Source organism: Aulonocara sp. 'chitande type north' Nkhata Bay, linkage group LG13, assembly GCF_057382095.1.
Source record: "Aulonocara sp. 'chitande type north' Nkhata Bay isolate Kocher_YH1m ecotype deep benthic linkage group LG13, A_spYH_male_GT1.1, whole genome shotgun sequence".
NCBI lineage: Eukaryota > Metazoa > Chordata > Actinopteri > Cichliformes > Cichlidae > Aulonocara > Aulonocara sp. 'chitande type north' Nkhata Bay.
In genome coordinates, this window is record NC_141356.1 from 23,387,079 (window position 1) to 23,406,947 (window position 19,869).

The 19,869-nt window shown below is 38.4% G+C and overlaps 1 protein-coding gene across 2 annotated transcripts in view; it reads left to right on the forward strand.

Annotated features, from left to right (window-relative positions):
* Nucleotides 1–6,051: 6,051 nt before the first annotated feature.
* Nucleotides 6,052–19,869, forward strand: part of LOC147316092 (VPS10 domain-containing receptor SorCS1-like) — a 66,405-nt gene continuing 52,587 nt past the window's right edge. For both annotated transcript variants that reach the window (XM_086259290.1, XM_086259289.1), the window contains exon 1: nucleotides 6,052–7,341. In XM_086259290.1, coding sequence (XP_086115416.1) covers nucleotides 6,652–7,341 — 690 coding nt within the window. In that variant the 5' untranslated portion in view covers nucleotides 6,052–6,651. The remainder of the gene's footprint in view (nucleotides 7,342–19,869) is intronic.

Consider the following 19,869-nt stretch of genomic DNA (forward strand, 5'->3'; position numbering starts at 1 on the left):
ATTCAACTAAATCATAAAATTTCAGGGTATTCAGATTAATAAACAAAATGTTAGTTGGTTCTATATAGTTTGATTGGTTTATAATTCTTATAGCTCTTTTTTGTAACTTGAAAATATGAAGAGTGTTCGTTTTATATGCATTACCCCATATCTCCAGACAGTAAGTCATATATGGAAGCAACAGAGAACAATAAAGTGTGTATAATGATTTTTTGTTCAGGACATGCTTTGTTTTATAGAGAATAGCAATGGTTTTTGACATTTTTGTTTTCACGTGGTTTATATGAGACTTCCAACTCAGCTTATCATCAATTATCACTCCAAGAAATTTATTTTCGTACACTCTTTCAATTTCAATTCCATTAACCCTTATTTTAGATACATTTTTCACTTGTCTAGTGCCAAAAATAATCAATTTTGTTTTCTTTATATTTAATGATAACTTATTTACATCAAACCAGTTTTTTAATATATTTAACTCCTTTTCCGCTGTAGTCAGAAGCTGTTCTAAGTTTTTACCTGAGCAGTACAGAGTCGTATCATCAGCAAACAATACACATTTTAACAGTTTGGAAACACTACATATGTCATTTATATATAATATAAATAATTTAGGGCCCAGCACAGAGCCCTGAGGAACACCACAAGTTACCTTCAACTGCTTAGATTTTACATTATTGAATTTGACATATTGATATCTTTCATCCAGGTAACTTTTCATCCACTTGTATGCTATCCCTCTTATGCCATATCTCTCTAGTTTATTCATTAATATAGAATGATCAATTGTATCAAACGCCTTTTTTAAGTCTATAAAAACACCAACAGTATATTCCTTATTATCTATTGCATTAGATATCCCTTCAACAAGTTCCATCACTGCCATTGAAGTGGACCTTTTCACTCTAAAGCCATATTGGTTATCACTTAGGAGATTATGCTTCTCAATATATTTATCAAGTCTATTAACAAATAACTTTTCTAAAATTTTTGAGAACTGTGGGAGTAGTGATATTGGCCTATAATTGGTAAACTGACATCTCTCTCCGTTTTTATGGATTGGAATAACTTTTGCTATTTTCATTTGTGAGGGAAACACACCAGTTTGAAAGGACAGATTACAAATGTATGCGAAAGGTTGCACTATATATTCTATAATACTTTTAACTAATATCATGTCAATACCAAAACAGTCAGTGGACTTTTTATTTTTAAATGTCTTCACAATGTTAATTATTTCTCTATGAGTTACAGCACCAATAAACATGGAGGACACATTCTGAGTAATATGTTTATTTAGGTCGTTATTATTTCTTGACTCTGGAATTTCTTTTGCTAAATTAAAGCCAACATTTACAAAGAAATCATTAAATTCATTTGCAATGTCTTTAGTTTTATCAAGCACAATATCTTTATCTTTTTTTAAATAATCTGGATAATTCTTATTTTTTTAGCCCTTTTTGATTAGACTGTTTAATATCCTCCATGTTTCTTGTGTGTTACTTCTACTTTGCTCCAATAATTTGTGGTAATATTCTTTCTTACTTGTTCTTATAATATTTACTAATCTATTTTTATATAACTTGTACTTTATTTCAGCATCTTTTGTCCTCTGTTTTATGAATCTCTTATATAGATTATTTTTCTTTTTACATGCATCTTCTATCCCCTTTGTGATCCATGGCTTATTTGATCTGTGATGCTTTCTAGTGATTTTCCACTTCACTTCACTTTGTAGTGACATCTGTCACTACAAAGTTTAATTACAAGCTATATCAGGAGAACTCCAGACCTGCTGTGCCAACATTTCAATATTTCTCTCAGATATTAATGTTTACAGCCAGCGTGCCCTCAACTACAGGTTCAGCTTTTTTTTTACTTTTCCCACTTTCTGGTTCCTCAGACCACCTAAAGTCATCCCCCAGGAATCAAATTTGTTAATCTAATGGTGGGTTGAATCACCTAGACAGCAGTTTCCAAGGAATCCATTTTTATAAAAGACAAAAAAAAAAAGACAGAAGGAAAAAAACCATGGGGCCATTGTCTGCAAACATGCATGAATTTGCTATCGTAAAATGAACTTTTTCATAAAACGAACTCTCTTTTTCCTGCCTTTTTATGAAGTGTACCACATAAAGATGACATTTGTTAAAGGCTATACACTCACGCAGAGAGAACTCTCATTCATTGCTAACATTTCCTTTAACTCCAACAGGCAGGTCCGCAAAAACATAATTTAAAAGATATTTCATTTCTGAAAATGGATGCATATTCTATTGAAACGGGATATTAGGCTTGTACATAATGTGATCTTTGGCTGGGTTTTGTTCCAAAATAACCTGGGGAGGACACCTTTGTCATCATGGCTGCAATAGTAAACGTGCACTATGGATCACTTACGGTAAAAAATTCTTTACATTTCAAAGACTACACTGACAGTCAGCACAGAAGCAAATTACTGAGTCCGTGTCTAAAGCACATCTTATCCAGAAATAACTCTAGGTGTTGTTGATTACATTGTTTTTTTTACTAGCAGACCTGAATGTAAACACATTTTCACTGTACAAGAAATGATGCAGTCAATAATGAACGCCTTCAATATTGCACAGTTGCTATCCTCCTCGATCAGTTTCTGAATGCTAATTAGCACTTGCATTATCTTTTAATATTTAGTGCCTCCATAGTGTAGTGGTTTACACATTCGCCTAACATTCGTCTAACAAGCAAAAGATTCTCCCATGTTTCCTATGGGAGGAAACATAAATCCCTTCGGATGTGAAAATCTGTCAAATCAAAAACATGTGGAGCTACCTGCTGCGGTGACCCCTTGTGAATAAGGGAGCAGCTGGAAGCAGCTCTGTTGTCTTTTTAAATTTTGTGGTTATTCAAGTCCTTCTAAGTACTTCAAGTTTGGACCTGTAATGTTAAAATATTCAAATTAATGCATGATTCTCCAACAAAAAATGAATGCAATGATAAAGCAGGTAAACATTTACTCAGTACATTTGTCTCACACTGTAAAAATACCTTTACTACCCAAACCACTTATGAAAAAGTAGTCCAAGCTACATAATTGTTGATGTTATTCTTTTTGTAATTTAAATTATTCTGCTCCTAGTCCTAACTGTAGCTTTCAGCTAAATTTCCTGAGACCAATAATGGGGTCAGATCAAACACACTGTAGTTAAGCAATAACATCAATGCATCTGGCTCTCTGGCGGGAGTAAAATGAGGAAAACTCTATGCCCTGTAGCTCAAAACCTTTATTTCTTAGCATTTCCTCAAACTGTGAAAAGAATGAACTCTTTCAGATGTGGATTAATGATGCTTTTGTGATAATATTAGGCTGCTGTTGTTGTCCTGAGCTCCAATAAGGCAGATTCTGCCCACTGAAGGTTAAGCAAAACATTAGGAAGAATGAAGATTAACATAATGGTGAAGAAGTATGATAAGCACTAAATTTGTGCTGAATAACTAATGGTTTTAAATTAGACCTCATATGCAAGAACCGAAGGTCAGTTAATTAAAGCTGCACCCACCTTACCTGAAATAAGCAGAAACTAGACTTCAGTACACAAAGTATGCATGTGGTAGGTTTCTGTTACTTACACGTTCACAGCATTTTACACACTGCTTCACTTCACTCACAGCAAAGCAGACACATCAAATCATATATTTGAACGATCCACTGAAAGGTTTGAGCTATCAATTGTACATAGCCTGTAGCATTTCAGCGTTTGTTTCAGCGTTTTACCTTATCTCTCAATATTGTAATTGAAATCATTATTTGAAAAGGTGATTTTCTCTTCCTGGTGCCCCCGAGGTGTGTTCAGCATTAATTAAAGTGGATGTCTCAGGTGTCCGTCATCGAACTGAGCTCGGCTATTCCTACCGCAACACCTTATAGCGAGGCACGAGTTGCTGCATAACACGTCTGCACAGCAGCTACACTTTTTTTCACCCCTTCTCTTTTATTTTTAGACGATCACATTTTCATTATGTACATTGAATTACTGTATGCAAAAAAAGGTTATTTTTCTATGGCAACCGTGTGTGACTTTTGCCATATACAGATACTGTTGCTGCCACCCAACACTTTGCAGCACTGAAGGCAGATGTTACCTTTTAGTTTGAGCAGAAGGTTTTAGACAATGTTCTGTGCATGAGTAATGTCCTGACTGTCTTTGCTCCCTTTTTAAAGCTATTATGAGGACTGGAGTAATAAGGACAGTTGTGAAAGTAAACCAGACGTCAACATGGAAAAGACTAATTTCAGAGATGCCCTATACAGTGCTCTCTTCTTCTTCTGCTGAATTCTATTTAATTAAAAACACAGACTAATCCAGCAACATAGATAGCTGTCACCTCTTTCCTTTGTGTGCTTCTCACACTGCCGGCTCACAAGTTCCCATCATAAAGGCAGGAGCTCAGGAAGCATACGCAGTTTGTATTCAGTCAGTGTGACAGGCAGAAAAGCAGCAATCTTGTCTGTCGAAAGACAATGATTCCACTCAGCTGCCATGTTGTGCACACAAATGTGCTATACGACATCAGTCCCGAAATCTGTCACCTTGCAGTGAAATTTAAAGTCTGCAAACAAGTCTAAAAGATCCTCCGCGGATATTGTTTTTTTAATGCACAATTTATTTTTGCTCTCTTTCACACAAAGTTGGCTTGTACTTACCACAGTTTTTCTTTTTCTGAGACATCTACAAGTTTTTTTTTTTACACTTCAGCCTCCTACCGTGGCTTCAACAATGCGTAAAGAAAACAAGACTTGCAGCTCAGGGTTTAATGATTAGTTGGCTACTGGTTTATCCACAGAAAATGACTTTCTCCCTGTGACACAACTGCTTGTTTCATTTATATGAGCTAAAATCAAATGACCCCTGGGTTTGGGAGATTTTTTTGAGATCAAGCAAGTAATTTCAGAATGTCACCTTAGACTAAGATATTGTCATGGCCTCTTTTCACTATTTTCTGATTAAAACATTTTTGAATAATATGACAAAGTAATCAGTAAACGTAATAAATCTGCTAAAGTGGTGATGCTGAGGATGACTTTTTAGCATCATCTATCACAGAGACGTTAAAAGCAAAACAAAGGCAGGAACTGCTTATCCACATCTGAACTATGCAGATAGGTCAGGCATTATGATCACTGCATTATTACTGTGAACTCGACAAAGGCAGAACAAGCACAGAAACACACATGTGTAAACTTGTGGAAGTGTCACTCACACACACACTCGTACCTAGAGAAAAAAGAGACCAGTTTTTTCCATTTTTAAAAAAGGTGTTCTGTATTGAAACAGTTGGACTTTGCTTGAGGTTTTCATTACAGTCGAAAGTTGAGGTTTTTAGCCAGTGTTCTCTGTGATTGAAATTCTCAGTCAGCCATCAATCTGCATTATAGACTGGTTTCCCCTTGTCTGGTGGGGGCTAACTGAAACAGATTGAGACAGCTCTTGCTCACTGCATCACTAATGGCTGGCAATGAAAGACGTCTCTGTGCAGTTGACCCGTATGTGGAACAGGATCACGTCGCAGCTCAGAGCGATGGGGAGAACGCAGCTCAATATAGGGAGTCTCTTCGGCATCACTCACCAGTCAACAGCATCCTCATCCTATTGACTAAATGTTGCCCAGAAATAGAATCTAATCACAGAGTTTGGACAGGCTCTAGTTCTCCTAATGGTCCACCATTAGCTGACTGGAACAAAGCCCAAAGTATAGAGAAATATAACAATATATTTTTGCTGTATGCACTGCATGGCAATAATGGGATCGTTATTATTGCCGTGACACCTGCGCACTCTTCTGTACTTATACTCAACAGCAGAGATCAGAGATGTAGCAAGACTGATTACTCACTCACCTCTGCTTTGAATTCTTCTCATTATTTTCTGTTATTCAAGCCTCCATTAACCCCAAGAAAGGGCCACAGAAAACAGCAGGTAAAATTTGGGGAATATGCATTTTCTCCATTCGGGTGTATTGAATGGATAATACAGGAGCAAAGCCTAAGTGAAACTATTTCCAGCCCATTTTGCAGGCAGGCCACAGCCGGGACTTTACCTGCATGACATAATTGACAGTGAACACAGGCAATCTTGTTAATTGATTACTCAGACCTGCTAATGGAAAATGCAAAGCCTCATTGTATCTTCCATAAAGCTCCTGTCAGTAACATTTCCTCACAAAGACTGCCAGTGGCAGACCCACTAATGTTTCCAGACTTCCCCCCCAGGGACCCCATACATCACCTTTCAGGCTGTTTTGATTCTGTGCATAATTACCAAGATATAAGATGATTATTAAATCAAATGTTTTATAATGACATACTATCTGTCACACTGTTGATCAGGAATAAACTTAAGTTACACCCAACCCCTATGCTTGTTTTTATTATTTTGTTGTTCCTTCCTTCTTCTTCTTCTTTTTTTTTGTTTTAATCCAGGTTGAGATGATGATGCGGGGTATCGGCCCCGCTCCCCTCTTGTGCAGGATTCAGCCTCCAGCTCCTCCTCTGATGCATCGTTTGCATCAGTACTTGGGAGCACTTGTCCGCGCGCTGCTGCACCTCCTCACAGTACATTCAACCACTTTACCAGGTGATGACAGACACTCGCTCAAGACTAAAAAAATGATATGTTTTTAAGTAGGAATCAACGTAGAATGGAGACGCGCCTCGGTCACTGCCTTTTTATCATTTTCTCTGAGTGGATTTGGATATTTACCCTAACTTCCATCCTGGGCGGAACAAAAGCGGAGGTAAGGTGCATTCCGTCTTGCCAGCTGCCGCTCATTTCCGCAGCATTTCCCCGGGAACTCTCGGCGCTGGATTTGACAAATTTTGGAGAGGCAACAGCTGAAGAGTTTCTTAGATTTACCGAGGGGTCGGTCACCCCCCGAAACGAAAGGCACTACGATGCAGAACTGACCGCGAGCGAAGAAAGTTCGTCCAAAGTACAGCCACGGTTTGGGGGAAATATCTCAAGTTCTCTGCATAAAGGCGCCCCAAGCAGTAACCAGAAACTTTCCCAATCTGAAGTGTCTTCAAGCGTGTCCTCCCCCTTTCTCAGCAATGTAACCGAGAATAACACAGACGACGGGGGAAATAAAATTGGTGATGTGACGGAAAACGAGGACAGGAATGTGACCAGTTGGAGACGTAGTGCGAGGAGCACAGAGACTTGGTCCGGATTCAGACCCGAGGGCGGGGAGGATGCCTCGGTTTCGGACCAGGAGGAGTTTCACCTCACAAGTTCGACATTTGCGCTCACCGAGGACACGGCTCATAACCAGGCGATGGTGCACTGGTCCGGACAAAACAGTAGCGTAAGTAGTTAATGTGCTCCAGATTTACGCACGGACCTCTTTTTGACGCAGTGTGGTCATCATTCATCCACAGGTCTTACGTGGCAGTAAGACTCATTCAGATGCGTCTGAAAAACGCGATGAAAGATTAAAACTGAGAGCTTGCAGACTTTAAAGGAATCAGTCTCTGCCTTTCAACCTCTCCCTTGCTCTCCCTCTCTCTTTTTCTGTCTGTCTCGCGCACGCGCACATACACGGGCACGCACACCCTATTTATGCTGTTGTTTATTGATCGGCTGACTTGGCAGATATGGTAAAGAAAAAGAAAATAATGTTAAGGGGATTATGCCCCATTTGCTCTTTTGTGCGTGTTTCTCCCATTTAGTCACTCACAGAAGCTCATTTTGCTTTTCCCCGTTTTGGTCAGTCACTCATTTGTAAGTTCTCTGCATACATATTATTTGCAAGCTTAAATCAATTAAACTATAATTCTCCTACCACCCATTATATAAGAATGGCTCAGATAAAGTATAGGACGAAAGTTATAATAGCGTAATAATTAAGAATCAATATAATTACAATCATGCAAAGAACCTAAACCTGGAGTCCTTTAGACTAAAAGACAAATTAAGGATAAATGAAGCATGAAATAACATCATAATACAATGACATGCTAAAATAAGGACTTGGAGACAAATGGATTTACAGGTTGAAAGATAACAGAATGCTCAGTGGGGGTTATTCCCTGATATCCAGAGGGACATACTTTCTACAGTTTGTACAGATCCAATTTTCTTGGGTCTGATTGTGGTTCTGAACTTCAAACAACCTACATGGAGGATGTGAGTAAATGTAAAGACACTTAAAACAACAGGGAGCCTTGAGGATGGAAGCTGGTGAAACACTGTCGTGCTTTATAGACAAACAAGTTATTTAATATCTGTAAAATATATATGGAGCTATACCGAGTTCAGCTAAAACCAGAATCACTCAGTGTTCTCTTCTTCTTGTTCTGGTCAATATCACAAGAACCCGGATTTGAATGATTTATAATTGACAAATCAAATTCTCAGCAAGACCACTGAAATACACAGTAGGCTTGTCTAGTCTACTGAGAATTAAGCACAAACTGGGTTTTTGATATGGCAATATTACTCAGCTGAGAGAATTCCAATTTTATGGTGTAATATAATGCTATGATCAAAGTCCAACACACTCTCACTAATGTCTTTTGCTTAGGCTTGAACTGTGGAAGCAGAGAGCTAAGATTTTTGGACAGTACATCTCTTGTGGCCCTGAGGCAAAGCAGAAGTATTTTTACCTTGCTTGTCTTTCATGAGTCTCACAAAGTTATTACTCATCAGACTTATTGTATCATTTGGCTGCACGGGTGTGCATAATTCTGTGTCATCAGCATAGCTGTGGAAAGTTCCTATTTGAATACATTACCTCAGTATTGCTCTGCTTTGACTTTAGGGCAGTTACACCTATTGGCTTTTTTGCTCATAGTTCTGATAAGGATCCTCTCTCCTCTGCACATAAACACTAGTTAGGATGCCAGAGCCAACTGGTGGTTAGCCGAGTTTAGCAGTAAGCCTGGAAACGGGGGAAACTGTTTCCCCAGCTTATCCAAAAAGTAACTGGTATGATACATCTTGTCTACAACAACAGCAGAATATTTTTGCTTTGTGGGGTGACTAGAGTGATTTCTGAACAGTTTCCCCCCAGTTTGTATTCATTATGCTAAGCTATAAGCCTCACAGCACACAGTTTTCTACCTCTTGCCAGGAAAGTAAATAAGCTTATCATCCATAATGCAGTATAGTTACAGTATAAGATGGGGAGTATCTTGGGGTACCAAAGATCCAAAAGTCACACAGTAATAAAAAGTGATTAAAGTGCTTTTTTGTGTATTTTTGTCTGCTTTTAATTAATAGTATTAGTTATACTCCAAAACCTATTATTGTATTAAGTCATTTTCAGCAGGATTTGGCACTATCGTCTTCACAGTTGCATGGCGAACTTTCTGCTTCAACAAATTTCCCCCTTATGCAGAATCTCATCTCGCCTACTCACAGTCTAATGTGTTTGTGTGTGTGTGTGTGTTACTTGCCACACCCTCTCCCCTTCTTTCTCTCTTTCTCCATGTGTGTAAGTGGAGGCCAGGTGGTCAGTAAGAAAACGTGTACATTTTCCAGCTGGTCTACTTTTTAAAATAAATCTATTTAAAGCAGTAATCTATTTCAAAATGAAGCCTTGTCCTAATTAAACATCTTTGCTTAATCTATTAACACTTACAGTTTAGTCATAAGGGCTTTAATCAGATTCCCTGGAAACAAGAAGACATTTAGTATCACACATCACAGGCCTAAGCAACCTTGTCTTACAGGCTGAATAGCACATTTTGTATTATTGACTGTCATACAAAGAAAGAAGAACCGTTTAGGGACCCGTGTAACTCAGTTTGTATGGGAACCTGCTTTGAGAATTTACACAGTTATCACATTATATTTGTCGTCCATGACATTATATTTTTAGTAGTGCTCAAAAATGTAGATATTTGTTTGTTGTGCTTGCTTGAAAACTCTGACATATAATAACTGATGAAGCATTACATCTAAAGAAATTCAGTCAGTTTGTACGGTTTGTTACACACATTGTCCGAGCTTGATGTCGACATGCCTTGATATCTAGTTTTTCTGTCCAGCTCAGGCAGATGCTTTGGTACTTATTTGCTGAAGCCTAGTTGATGGATGGTGCCATTCATTTATCATTTGTCCAATTATCACGGTTCACAAACGAAGCTGCAACATCATTTCAGCTTTTCAATCAACACAAAAAAACAGACAAAATCAAAAGTAGTGCTCAGTCCACGCTGCTAATTCATGTGGTTGTTGTCTGTCACATTTAGCATTTCAATACCAAGGCTGCCTTCATTAGAGTTGAACAATTTAACTGTAGTGGTTAATTAGCAAGCTTCAAGGACTCTATTAAGAAGAAACTGCAATAAATTGAGATATATTTGAATGTTTGCTTCACGGTGAATTGTAGTGTAGCATTAAATAACTTTCAATGGTTTACCTGCATTAGATTATTTCAATAAACTCTTCAGCACTGGGTTTTTGAGTGGAGCCAAGGGCACAACGTGTTTTGCAGGAGGAATTATAACAGCTTAAATATCCACAGGTGAATAGTGTTTGATAAACCATATTTGCGTTAGACTTTGTCGCTCTTTATTTGAACAAACGAGGTGTGTGTATCTCCAACAGGCTGCTTCTTATAGTCTGCTTGCATCTTTTTCAGTGCACTGGGTCTCTTCCAACACGTCCTCCGGATAAACGATTGTGATCAATCTGTTGTTTCAGCCGTCATAGCACAAGTCATCACCATTCCTGGCTTGAGACAGGGACGCTGGAGTAAGACTGTTATCTAATTTTCAGAATTTGCTTTAAAATAGAGCCTTTTAAAACATTAAACACATATTTCAAAGTTTCATTTTGTAGGTTATAAGGGTGCCTAAAGGTAGCGACTCTCTCATTTAACAGCTGTTTTCCAGGGGAGGACTGTCTCTTCTCCTCTGTTCAGTAAAATAGAAAAAGCATCTTAGCTGAGAGCTTAGACTGAATTTTGGAATCTACAATATGGATGGAAAAATTGTGGGTAAGGCTTACAGCAAATATTTCAGGTCACTGGCTTATAGAACATGTATAAATTGGACAAAACGTATACATCCAGAGAGCACAGGTAAACCAGCGATATATAAGGCAAATCAATGAAAACTTGCAGTTTTAGTCACACTATATAAAATACTTATTTTAAAAACATGCTTGCTGTAATTTATAATGGATCTTTTCATGGCAGCCATGTGGAAAATCAGACTGGAATTTTGGTGAGCAGTGTTGCTAAAAGTGCAAGACAGGTGACCAGAAGTTAATCAGGTAAATAATCGGGCATCGTGAGTCCCCATCAACTAAACATTTAACTTCAAATGATGTGGAAAAATCACAAAAACTGTGCGACAGAGGCAGCACTGCAAATTACTTCTGCAGAATATTGCAGGATTGGGCTGTGTGGGTCGCACCCAATTTATCTGAACAAACGATGTGTTAGTTTAATGTTGAACGTTGTAATTTTAGAGGGTATGATGTTCAGGTTGCGTGTTGTCCTTGTGTTCGAATGGCTTCATTCAGGTGCTCTAGTTTCCTCCCACAGTCCAAAGACTAGCAAGGTGAATCGGAAAGTCTAAATTGCCTGCAGGTGTGAAAGTGCTTGTCATTCTGTTTCCCCTGTGAGGCTGTCAAACCTGTCCCAGGTCTTACCCAGGTTACACTGGGATACGATCCAGCATCACATGACCTTGAAAACATCTGTTCCGTTTTATTTTCACTTTATCCAGCTGTTACACAGAAGAAGAAGAATGCAGGATGCACATTGTGTTATTTGTTTTGTGAAGGAAAAAGTTAAAAGCAGAAAATTATTGATAGTATTGTTAGTAGAAAACACATTTCCCCCCCACCCTTCCATATTTTCAAGGTCAGGATAGGGAAGAGTGCTACGACGTCCAGGAAAATTCTCAAACATTTTTGTCCAAAAGAATGCTTAAATTACTAGTAGATAGATAGAGAGGCTCCTAATAAATCTCCCAGTCCTTGAGCTTTTCAGGGGTTAAGACATTTAACGTGGTTCATAACTATTTTATCATGGTCAAGCTTGAAGCCTTCTGTGCATGTAGTGTTGAATTTCTCTGTGCTTCTCTGCTTTGAGCAACCTCGAGGAGAAGCTTCGCAGTTCATGACAATCCATATTTTCAGCTTTCCCATTTTTGTAGAGGGCATCCTCCTCTTCATAGATCACGTTCTTGATAGCTTGGTGCGCAGCTTCTCCTCATCTGCCTCATTGAGTTTTTGGTGAATTGTCTCATCCGCTACTGCGAAACTGGAGGCTGGCCAGGTATGCAGTCAGTCACCAGTTTCATCCGAGTTTTTAGTCGTTTCTATGACTCACTGACTGAATCACAGATAAAATTTTGTCATTCTCCAGTTCCACTTTATGACTGTCTTCTGTGCCCTTGAAAGTCAATATGGGTAAGCATCACTACAGTATCTTTTTAACTGTAATGTTCCTGAGCTGAGTCTTTGTGTATGTTAGGTTTGGGCTATAAGAATGATGAGATGAGCAAGCCATTTGTGTATTCACAGTCAATACAAACATCTGTCCTATAATTCACTTTTATATGTATTTAAATCTCTGCTGTTACATGGAAAGCGTGAGTCTACCGCACCCCAACTACATAAACCTGAAAACGGAAGATAAGATTTAGGGTTACAGATATATTTAAGTTTGCCAGCACCTGTTTTTTTTGAGGATAAATTATCAGTTAAAGATGAGGTTATGTGGTTTAAGTCATACTACCAGTGTGAATAAAATGATGTGATTTCCCAAGATAATTAAGGAATCAAAAGCAAAATGTTGATGTTAGAGCACTATGGAGGTATGTAAATTAATACATCAAAATTAAGGCTGGAAACTTCATGCTAATAAAACAAACAAATAAATCTTGAGGGTGCTGAAAAACGTGAAAGTCATATCTCTTTCCTTTCTAACTTCCAGGCCTCTTCTTCTCTGTTTTCCCATATATACCATCATCCCGGAGCCACAGCGAGAATACTGTGTTTGCCCAAAGTGCGATATTTTGAGTACAAAGCTGGCCTTACTCAAAGAAAATGCTAATGTATCAGCACCAGGAATATGCAGGATAAAATTGGATGAAATAAGCAGTATATGGTTAAAAAAACTGCTGTGTGGACCTGAAAAAACAGTCAAAAATAAGTGAGACGTGCAAAGTGTTGGAAGGAAAGTAAATAATCATATTTACCAAGATGTTGCATTTTTGGTTTGATGTAAAGGACAGGAAAGGCACAGCAAACATACAATATGCCATGTTTTTAAGAAAATGAGCACACGGGTCAGAAAAAATTCAGAGGTCTTTGGACCTTACCCAAAATTAGCTCATTATTAATAAATGTAATAAAGCAAAAATAATGCTGTCATTCTTTCTTTCTTTAAATCTATACTCATATAAGTCAATGCTAAATTAAATCTTAATGAATAAACAGTGACATGAAAGGGATTTATGACTTCACATCTCCCTGTTGATCAGTTTGACACAATTTCCTGTCCCACTTCTATCAAATGCCATATTGAAGTAATTACAAAAAAAGTGCAGCTTTCTCTGCAGCAAACTCTAATCTGGATCATATTGCTGCTGTTCTGCCATTTTTATTTGTGCTGGGTTCAAAAACTAGTCCGGTCATTAACACCTTTCCACTATTTTATCTCATGTAAATTCTGTCTCTTCAGCAAAGCATCACAAACAGCAAACAGCCTGTTGACATGCTCAGACATCCTCAGACAGCCCACTGACCGACGCAGCCAGAACGGACCTCCACCAGCTCTGCTCACTCCTGGCTGGGATGTGGAGCCCGAGGGGCTTGGTGTAACATTTCGGGAAGGGAAATATCACACACATAAATAAATTCATGAAATACATAATGATAGGAATCGCAACACCATGACTTAGCATAAGACAACCGAAGACAACAAATTAATTTTTCCTGACAATTTATGGCTGTAGTACTGCCTGTACTGCATGGATAAACAGAGAGACTGATTTTTTAAAGCTCAGCACTGCACAGAAACTACTGGCAGGATGAGTTCAGCTCTGCCGAGCCACCAAGCCTTCCTGTGGTGAGGTTCTCTTACGCCTTGAAATCCTGCTGAGTGTGTTTTTTTTTATTGGCAAGCTGCGTTCCCCTCCTGGGTTTCCTTTCTTCTGCACCGAGTGTGGTCTAACAGAGCAGAAATTCCAAATTCAAATCAGGTAACGATCTTATTCTAGACAAGGATAAAGTTAATTTGCCGGGAACAATGCATAATGAGATCTCACCTCTTTCTTTGTTATTTTTTTCCTTTTTTTTCTTGTCACAGACACATCTTTTTGTTTGCACTTCTTTTTGTTTGCTTAAATACAACTTATGCTGTGCAGGTCCATGCTATTGTTATGTGTGCTCTGGCTGTTTCCACTGTGACTCAGTGTTGTTTCATGAGCAGCTGCTAAAGCTTCAGAATAATTGGAGTACCAGTTGGTAAGCAAAGAGTTGGCCTATTCATTTGCACAGATATCTTCACAATTAATGTTAAAATTACCGCTATATTGTTGAAGTGCTATTTGAGTTGTCGGCTGCTTGGTGTGCCTCAGCGCCTCAGTGCTCCAGCTCAAACACTCTGCCAGTTGGTTGCTGCTGTCAATATTCTTTTGTCGACCATTGCTCAGTTTGCACCTCATTTTGTGGTTCAGAACACTTTCATTTTACAGTGGCCACCTGCATTACTTGTTCATATACCATCTGGCTGCTTCAAGAAAAGCCTTATAATCAAAACCATAACTTTGATTTGCTCACTCGAGCTCTCCGTTTTGGATTTACAGTGATGCATTTTGGCAAACAGAAGGATCAGCTGTTTTACTTTATTTACGTCAGAGGAAACATATTGAAGAGTCCAGGGAGCTTTTAGGTTTGTCAACACACTGTCAATTTTTTACCTTTTCACTCAGCACTTCCAAATTTCAAAGTGAGTGCTGAAGATTTAAAGAGAGTTTTGAAAAAAGAAAAAGACAAATCCTCCTCGCACAGCGGGCGTAACTTTTTGGCTGAGTTGGAAACCTACCCACTTGCTGTCTAATCTTGCTTGCATTGATCAGACCCCCTCCTCGTGCACACTGACTCACAAGCTTAGCATGCTGCTGCAACCCAGCTGCTGGACTAGCCTGGGCGTTCATTTATGGTGAAGAAGCAAATGATGCGAGAGCGTAAGCTGAAAGAGTAAGGAAGCCGTTTCAGATGACTTGCCAACCGAGCTTCTACTTCGACACAGTTCCGTTGTCTCGGCAAGAGAAGTCCAATAAAGTCACATACTTGCTGCTCTGCTCAAAAGCCGAAGCTGTAATGTGAAGCTGCACTTAAAATGCTGATTATTTGATGTTTTCTGTCTGCCAGAGGAACAGAGTACTGCCATCAGGCACATCGTAGATGAACTTTATTTCTGCAAGAATGAAAGTAAAATGTACATCCTTGTTAAAGCAGCGGTCAGAAAGCCTTTACTTAAATTCCCAAGCAGCACATTTACTCCGATTAACACCTTCTTGTATTTATACATCATTCTCATCAGGACACGGATAGTTTATGTTGTGCAAAGTGCTGTTGAGCAGTTACTTCATAATTTATGATTGCAGTGACCTGCAATCCATGGGAAAGCCAACAACTTCAAACAACCTAGCTCCAGCGCAACATCTGCTCTACGAGGAAATGTTGCCTTTGTTAATGAAATGATATAAATTGATGTGGCAGACAAAAGGCTCTGTACATTGTGTGTCTCACTCAGGTGGTATTGAAGTGTATGACGGCATGCCCTCCTGCAGGCTTTTGTTGCCGCGCAGTGTGTCGTAGGGCAATAAACACCCTAATAAAATTAGACAATGCTTTCTTTTTTGAAGGTGTTAAATGATGCTGTTTAATGTGGTAATTTCATAAAGTGAAGTTTCATAATTTCTGCTGTGCTTCCTCTGGGAGCATTGAATTTGCTTGCTAAGCTTTGTTTTTTTTTTCCATTCCTTAAACAGCGTGCACTCTAACATTGTTATCACCTCTGTGGTGTGGATATCTAGGTGTTCTCACATTTCTTCTCCCAATTAGTTTGCCTTATTTGTGAAAATCAGTGCCACCAGTTGTCACACCTTTAAGCGTCATCATTACGCAAAATCTTGATGCCCTATGACAACATGCAGTAATTAAATTTGCTTAAATTGTGTATTTGTGTTAACGGCGGATCGTATGCTTACTTGTGATGCGGATGTGTTACATTTGAGCATGCAGCAGGGAAAAAGGCTTCGACAGTGACCACTTTTTGATGTGTAATATTTGTCTTTATTATTAATATTCCAGTGAGTAACTCCTGTAACAACTGCTTTTATGGAATCATCCATCTGTTTAATTGCTGTGGCGAAATGTGATGACAGTTTTATTGATGAGGCGTCTTAATTCCAACAGCTGATAAGGCCTGATCAGCGGGTTGGTTAGAGTAGGAATGAATTGCAGTGTGCACTCTGTTGCTCATTTCATTTGTCTCAAGTGTTCATCCTTCAGTAACCGAATCCTCACACTGCTTTCTACCACCACACCGCCCCTACCCCTCCGCATACAACGCCTTCATTTCCCACCAGTAATCTCTTCACCCTAAGCTCTTTAAGTCACCATTAAGCCTCCATTCATTCTTATATAATGATCAAATTCATCCCAGGCCATTTACCTTCAAGGTTTAAGATTTACAAAGGATTAAGAGTTGAAAAATCAATTTGCTTGCACTTGGATGTCAAGTAATCCACTTTGGAAACATGCTGGAGTTACTGCAGCCTATGTGCCACACCTTAGCTGCAGGAGTAGGTTGAGGTTGATTTGCAGTGTAAACATGCGTGGTTTGTCTGGTGGTACACGATCTCGATAAGCACTCTGCAAAAGGTTTTGATTATTATTATTAAATCTGTTATTTAGACACTCACCTTACACATCACGCGTGATTCATTCACAAATAAAGAAAAGCAAATGCAAGGTTAGTTCAAGATAAATAAATATAACCTTTTAAAATGTTTCTATTAAATCGGGGAATGTAGTTTCCTAGCTTTTTGCAGCTCTTTCCATTTATTGACAGCAAAGTATTTAAATTCAGTTTTTCCAGTGCAGTATGTGAACAAGAAGTCCAGCTAATGTTAAAATTATTAGCAGTCCTGGGATTGGACATCGTAATTACAGTGTTTAAATTTAATTAAAGAGCATATGCAAGCAAGGAGTTTTTACAGTAGGACAGTAAATACAATCATAGAATGATGCTATCTTTTCTAAGCTTGTTCATGTAAAATATATAAAAAACAATCCCCACTGTGATACACACAATCAAGAGGACTTAAGGTAGATGAAGAAGCTTGCATGTAAACAATATCCCCATAGTCAAGTGCAGACAGATTGCTTAATGATTTTACGACTGCTGAATGAGAAGCAAGATTTGTTTATCTGCAAAAATCCAATTTTTGATTTTGGCTGTCTTGGTCCACGTGGGCCTAAAAACTGATTCCAGCATCCAGCCACTGTTGTAAAAGTATTTATAACAACAGATTCAGTTTTATGACCATGAATGGTTTGAATATTGACTATAGAGCTGATACTTCTTTATCTCCTCCAAGGAGGTTATGTGGTCTGTTACTCAAAAATAATTCAATTCAATTCAGTTTTATTTGTACCAACAACAGTCACCTCAAGGCCACTGATGTTGTGCTTATATACAGTTGTATACAGTTGTTGTTGTTTTTTAAAGCTGGTAAAAACCAAAATGAACCATTCCACCTACCAACCTGCATAAGTCATAAACCTAAATAGAGTCCAGTAACATTATCTATACGGTTATTGTAAAGCTGAAGCTGGTTTACTATTCAGCTATTCACCATTTTTATTTTGTTGTTTGTTAGGTTTATTTATGATCAATTTGCTGTTACTTAATAATAGTTATTATAATGTGAGGGCTTGAGTACATCAAGATCTGCTGCGTTCAGGATCTAGCATTTGTTTATTTTTCTTTCATTTATCCATCTGTTAATCTATAGGTGCATTTCTATTATATCCATGGGAAAAAATATTCTTCACCATTTGTTTCTTATTCACCCCCTCTCCCCTTTAAAACAAGGGAAAGGACTGAACCAAAGCCAGAGTACAATATGAGCCAAACAGTGAGTTAGAGTGTTGTTTTACCCCCAGGTAGCTGACACCTTTGTTCAAATTGAAAGGTAAAAATGTGCTAAAACAGATTCTTTTACCATTTTCAGAGGATAAATTACCATGTGGTGTATTCATTAAAAGAAGAGCCTTCATCTGGTGGTTTGAAAAAGCAATTTAATGGCTTCTGTGACATGTTAAGCACCTTTCTGACACAGACATGCCAACAAAGTGTCACAGTCTGGCGAGAGCAGACTGTATGTATTGTGAAGAGTGGACCCAAAATGCAGACACCAAGGAACTTGGATCAAAACTTGAGTATCAACAAAAAGCGAGCCGTTTAATGAGGCTGGCAGAAAAGGTACAAATAAAGGGCAAGGCAAACAGAAATAAAACTAACATTAACCTAAACTGGGAGAACTAAACAAACAACATGGAAAAACCTGGACATGAAACCTAGAAACATGGCATGGAGAACATGGCGTGAACAACAGACGACCTGACAATCACACACTGAAAACAGAGGACTTAAATACACAGGAGGTGATTAGGGGAAGTGGAGACACATGAGGAAACAGCTGGCACACATGAACATAATGACGTCACAGTGGGAGAGTAAAACTGAACATGATGAACACAGAACACCAGACCTCTTCACAATAAAACAGGAAACATAATGAGACGTAGACATGACAACCCAAACTTCACAATGTAAGACACAGACATGAAACACATGAAAAGCAGGGGAGATTTACCATAGTTGGAAACACGAGGGGGAAATAATAAGAACTAGAAACACTTAAGCATGATAACACAAACTTGATAACAAATAAACTTAGGAAACCTGATAAGCTTAAACATACACTATGAACATCAAAAGAACTGAAACTCAAAACACTGGGTCATAAGACCCAGGACCGTGACACAAAGTGAATATTGTATCACTTTATTGACGTGTTAACTGCAGCCATCAAGTTTCACCTTACTTTCAGCATCACTCAGAATACAGGACTCTTTTCCAGCCAGCAGGAAGGTAGATACACATGACATTTTGCTGTAATCCTGGAGTCTTTCCAAGGAAATGCATAAAGCTAATTGCCATACAGAAGAGGGGGTGGGAGTGTAATTTGTCCTAATTTTCAGACTGCTGCAGGTTGTTTTATTGTGTATGACAGTGTCCATGAGGCTATGACTTTTGGAAGGCATAAAGGCCATTTTATTGGAAGACCATAAATCTCTGCAAGCCAGTCTGGACACAAAGTTATAACAAGCTGTGAGGATTATCTTAGAACTACCTCCCATAAAGAGAATTTTTATATATTCAGCACAAGGTAAGAGCAGAGTCAGAGTTTTCTGTCTCAGCCTATGCATAGGGGGAATACAGTCTGGAAAGAAAGTAAAACCGTGAATTTACATTTTACTGCATTAACGGTGTGGTGTTAGGTAGAAGCAGTGGGCTATTGGTAATATTCATAATATATCAGATAATGGGGTTTTCTCTTGGAGAAACATAAATTTGCTGTTTAGAGGTTATATACAGTAATTGCAAATATGATATCTCTGAGAGGATCTTTCATTCAGCTCAGAGTAATTGTGATAAAATATTAACTGATCTGTAGACAGCTAATCAAAGCAAATGATCACTGATTTCAACCCCAGTCATATAATGTCCAAAGTAAACTGCAATCGCATAATAACACAATAATAACAATAACAATATGTACTTGAAAAA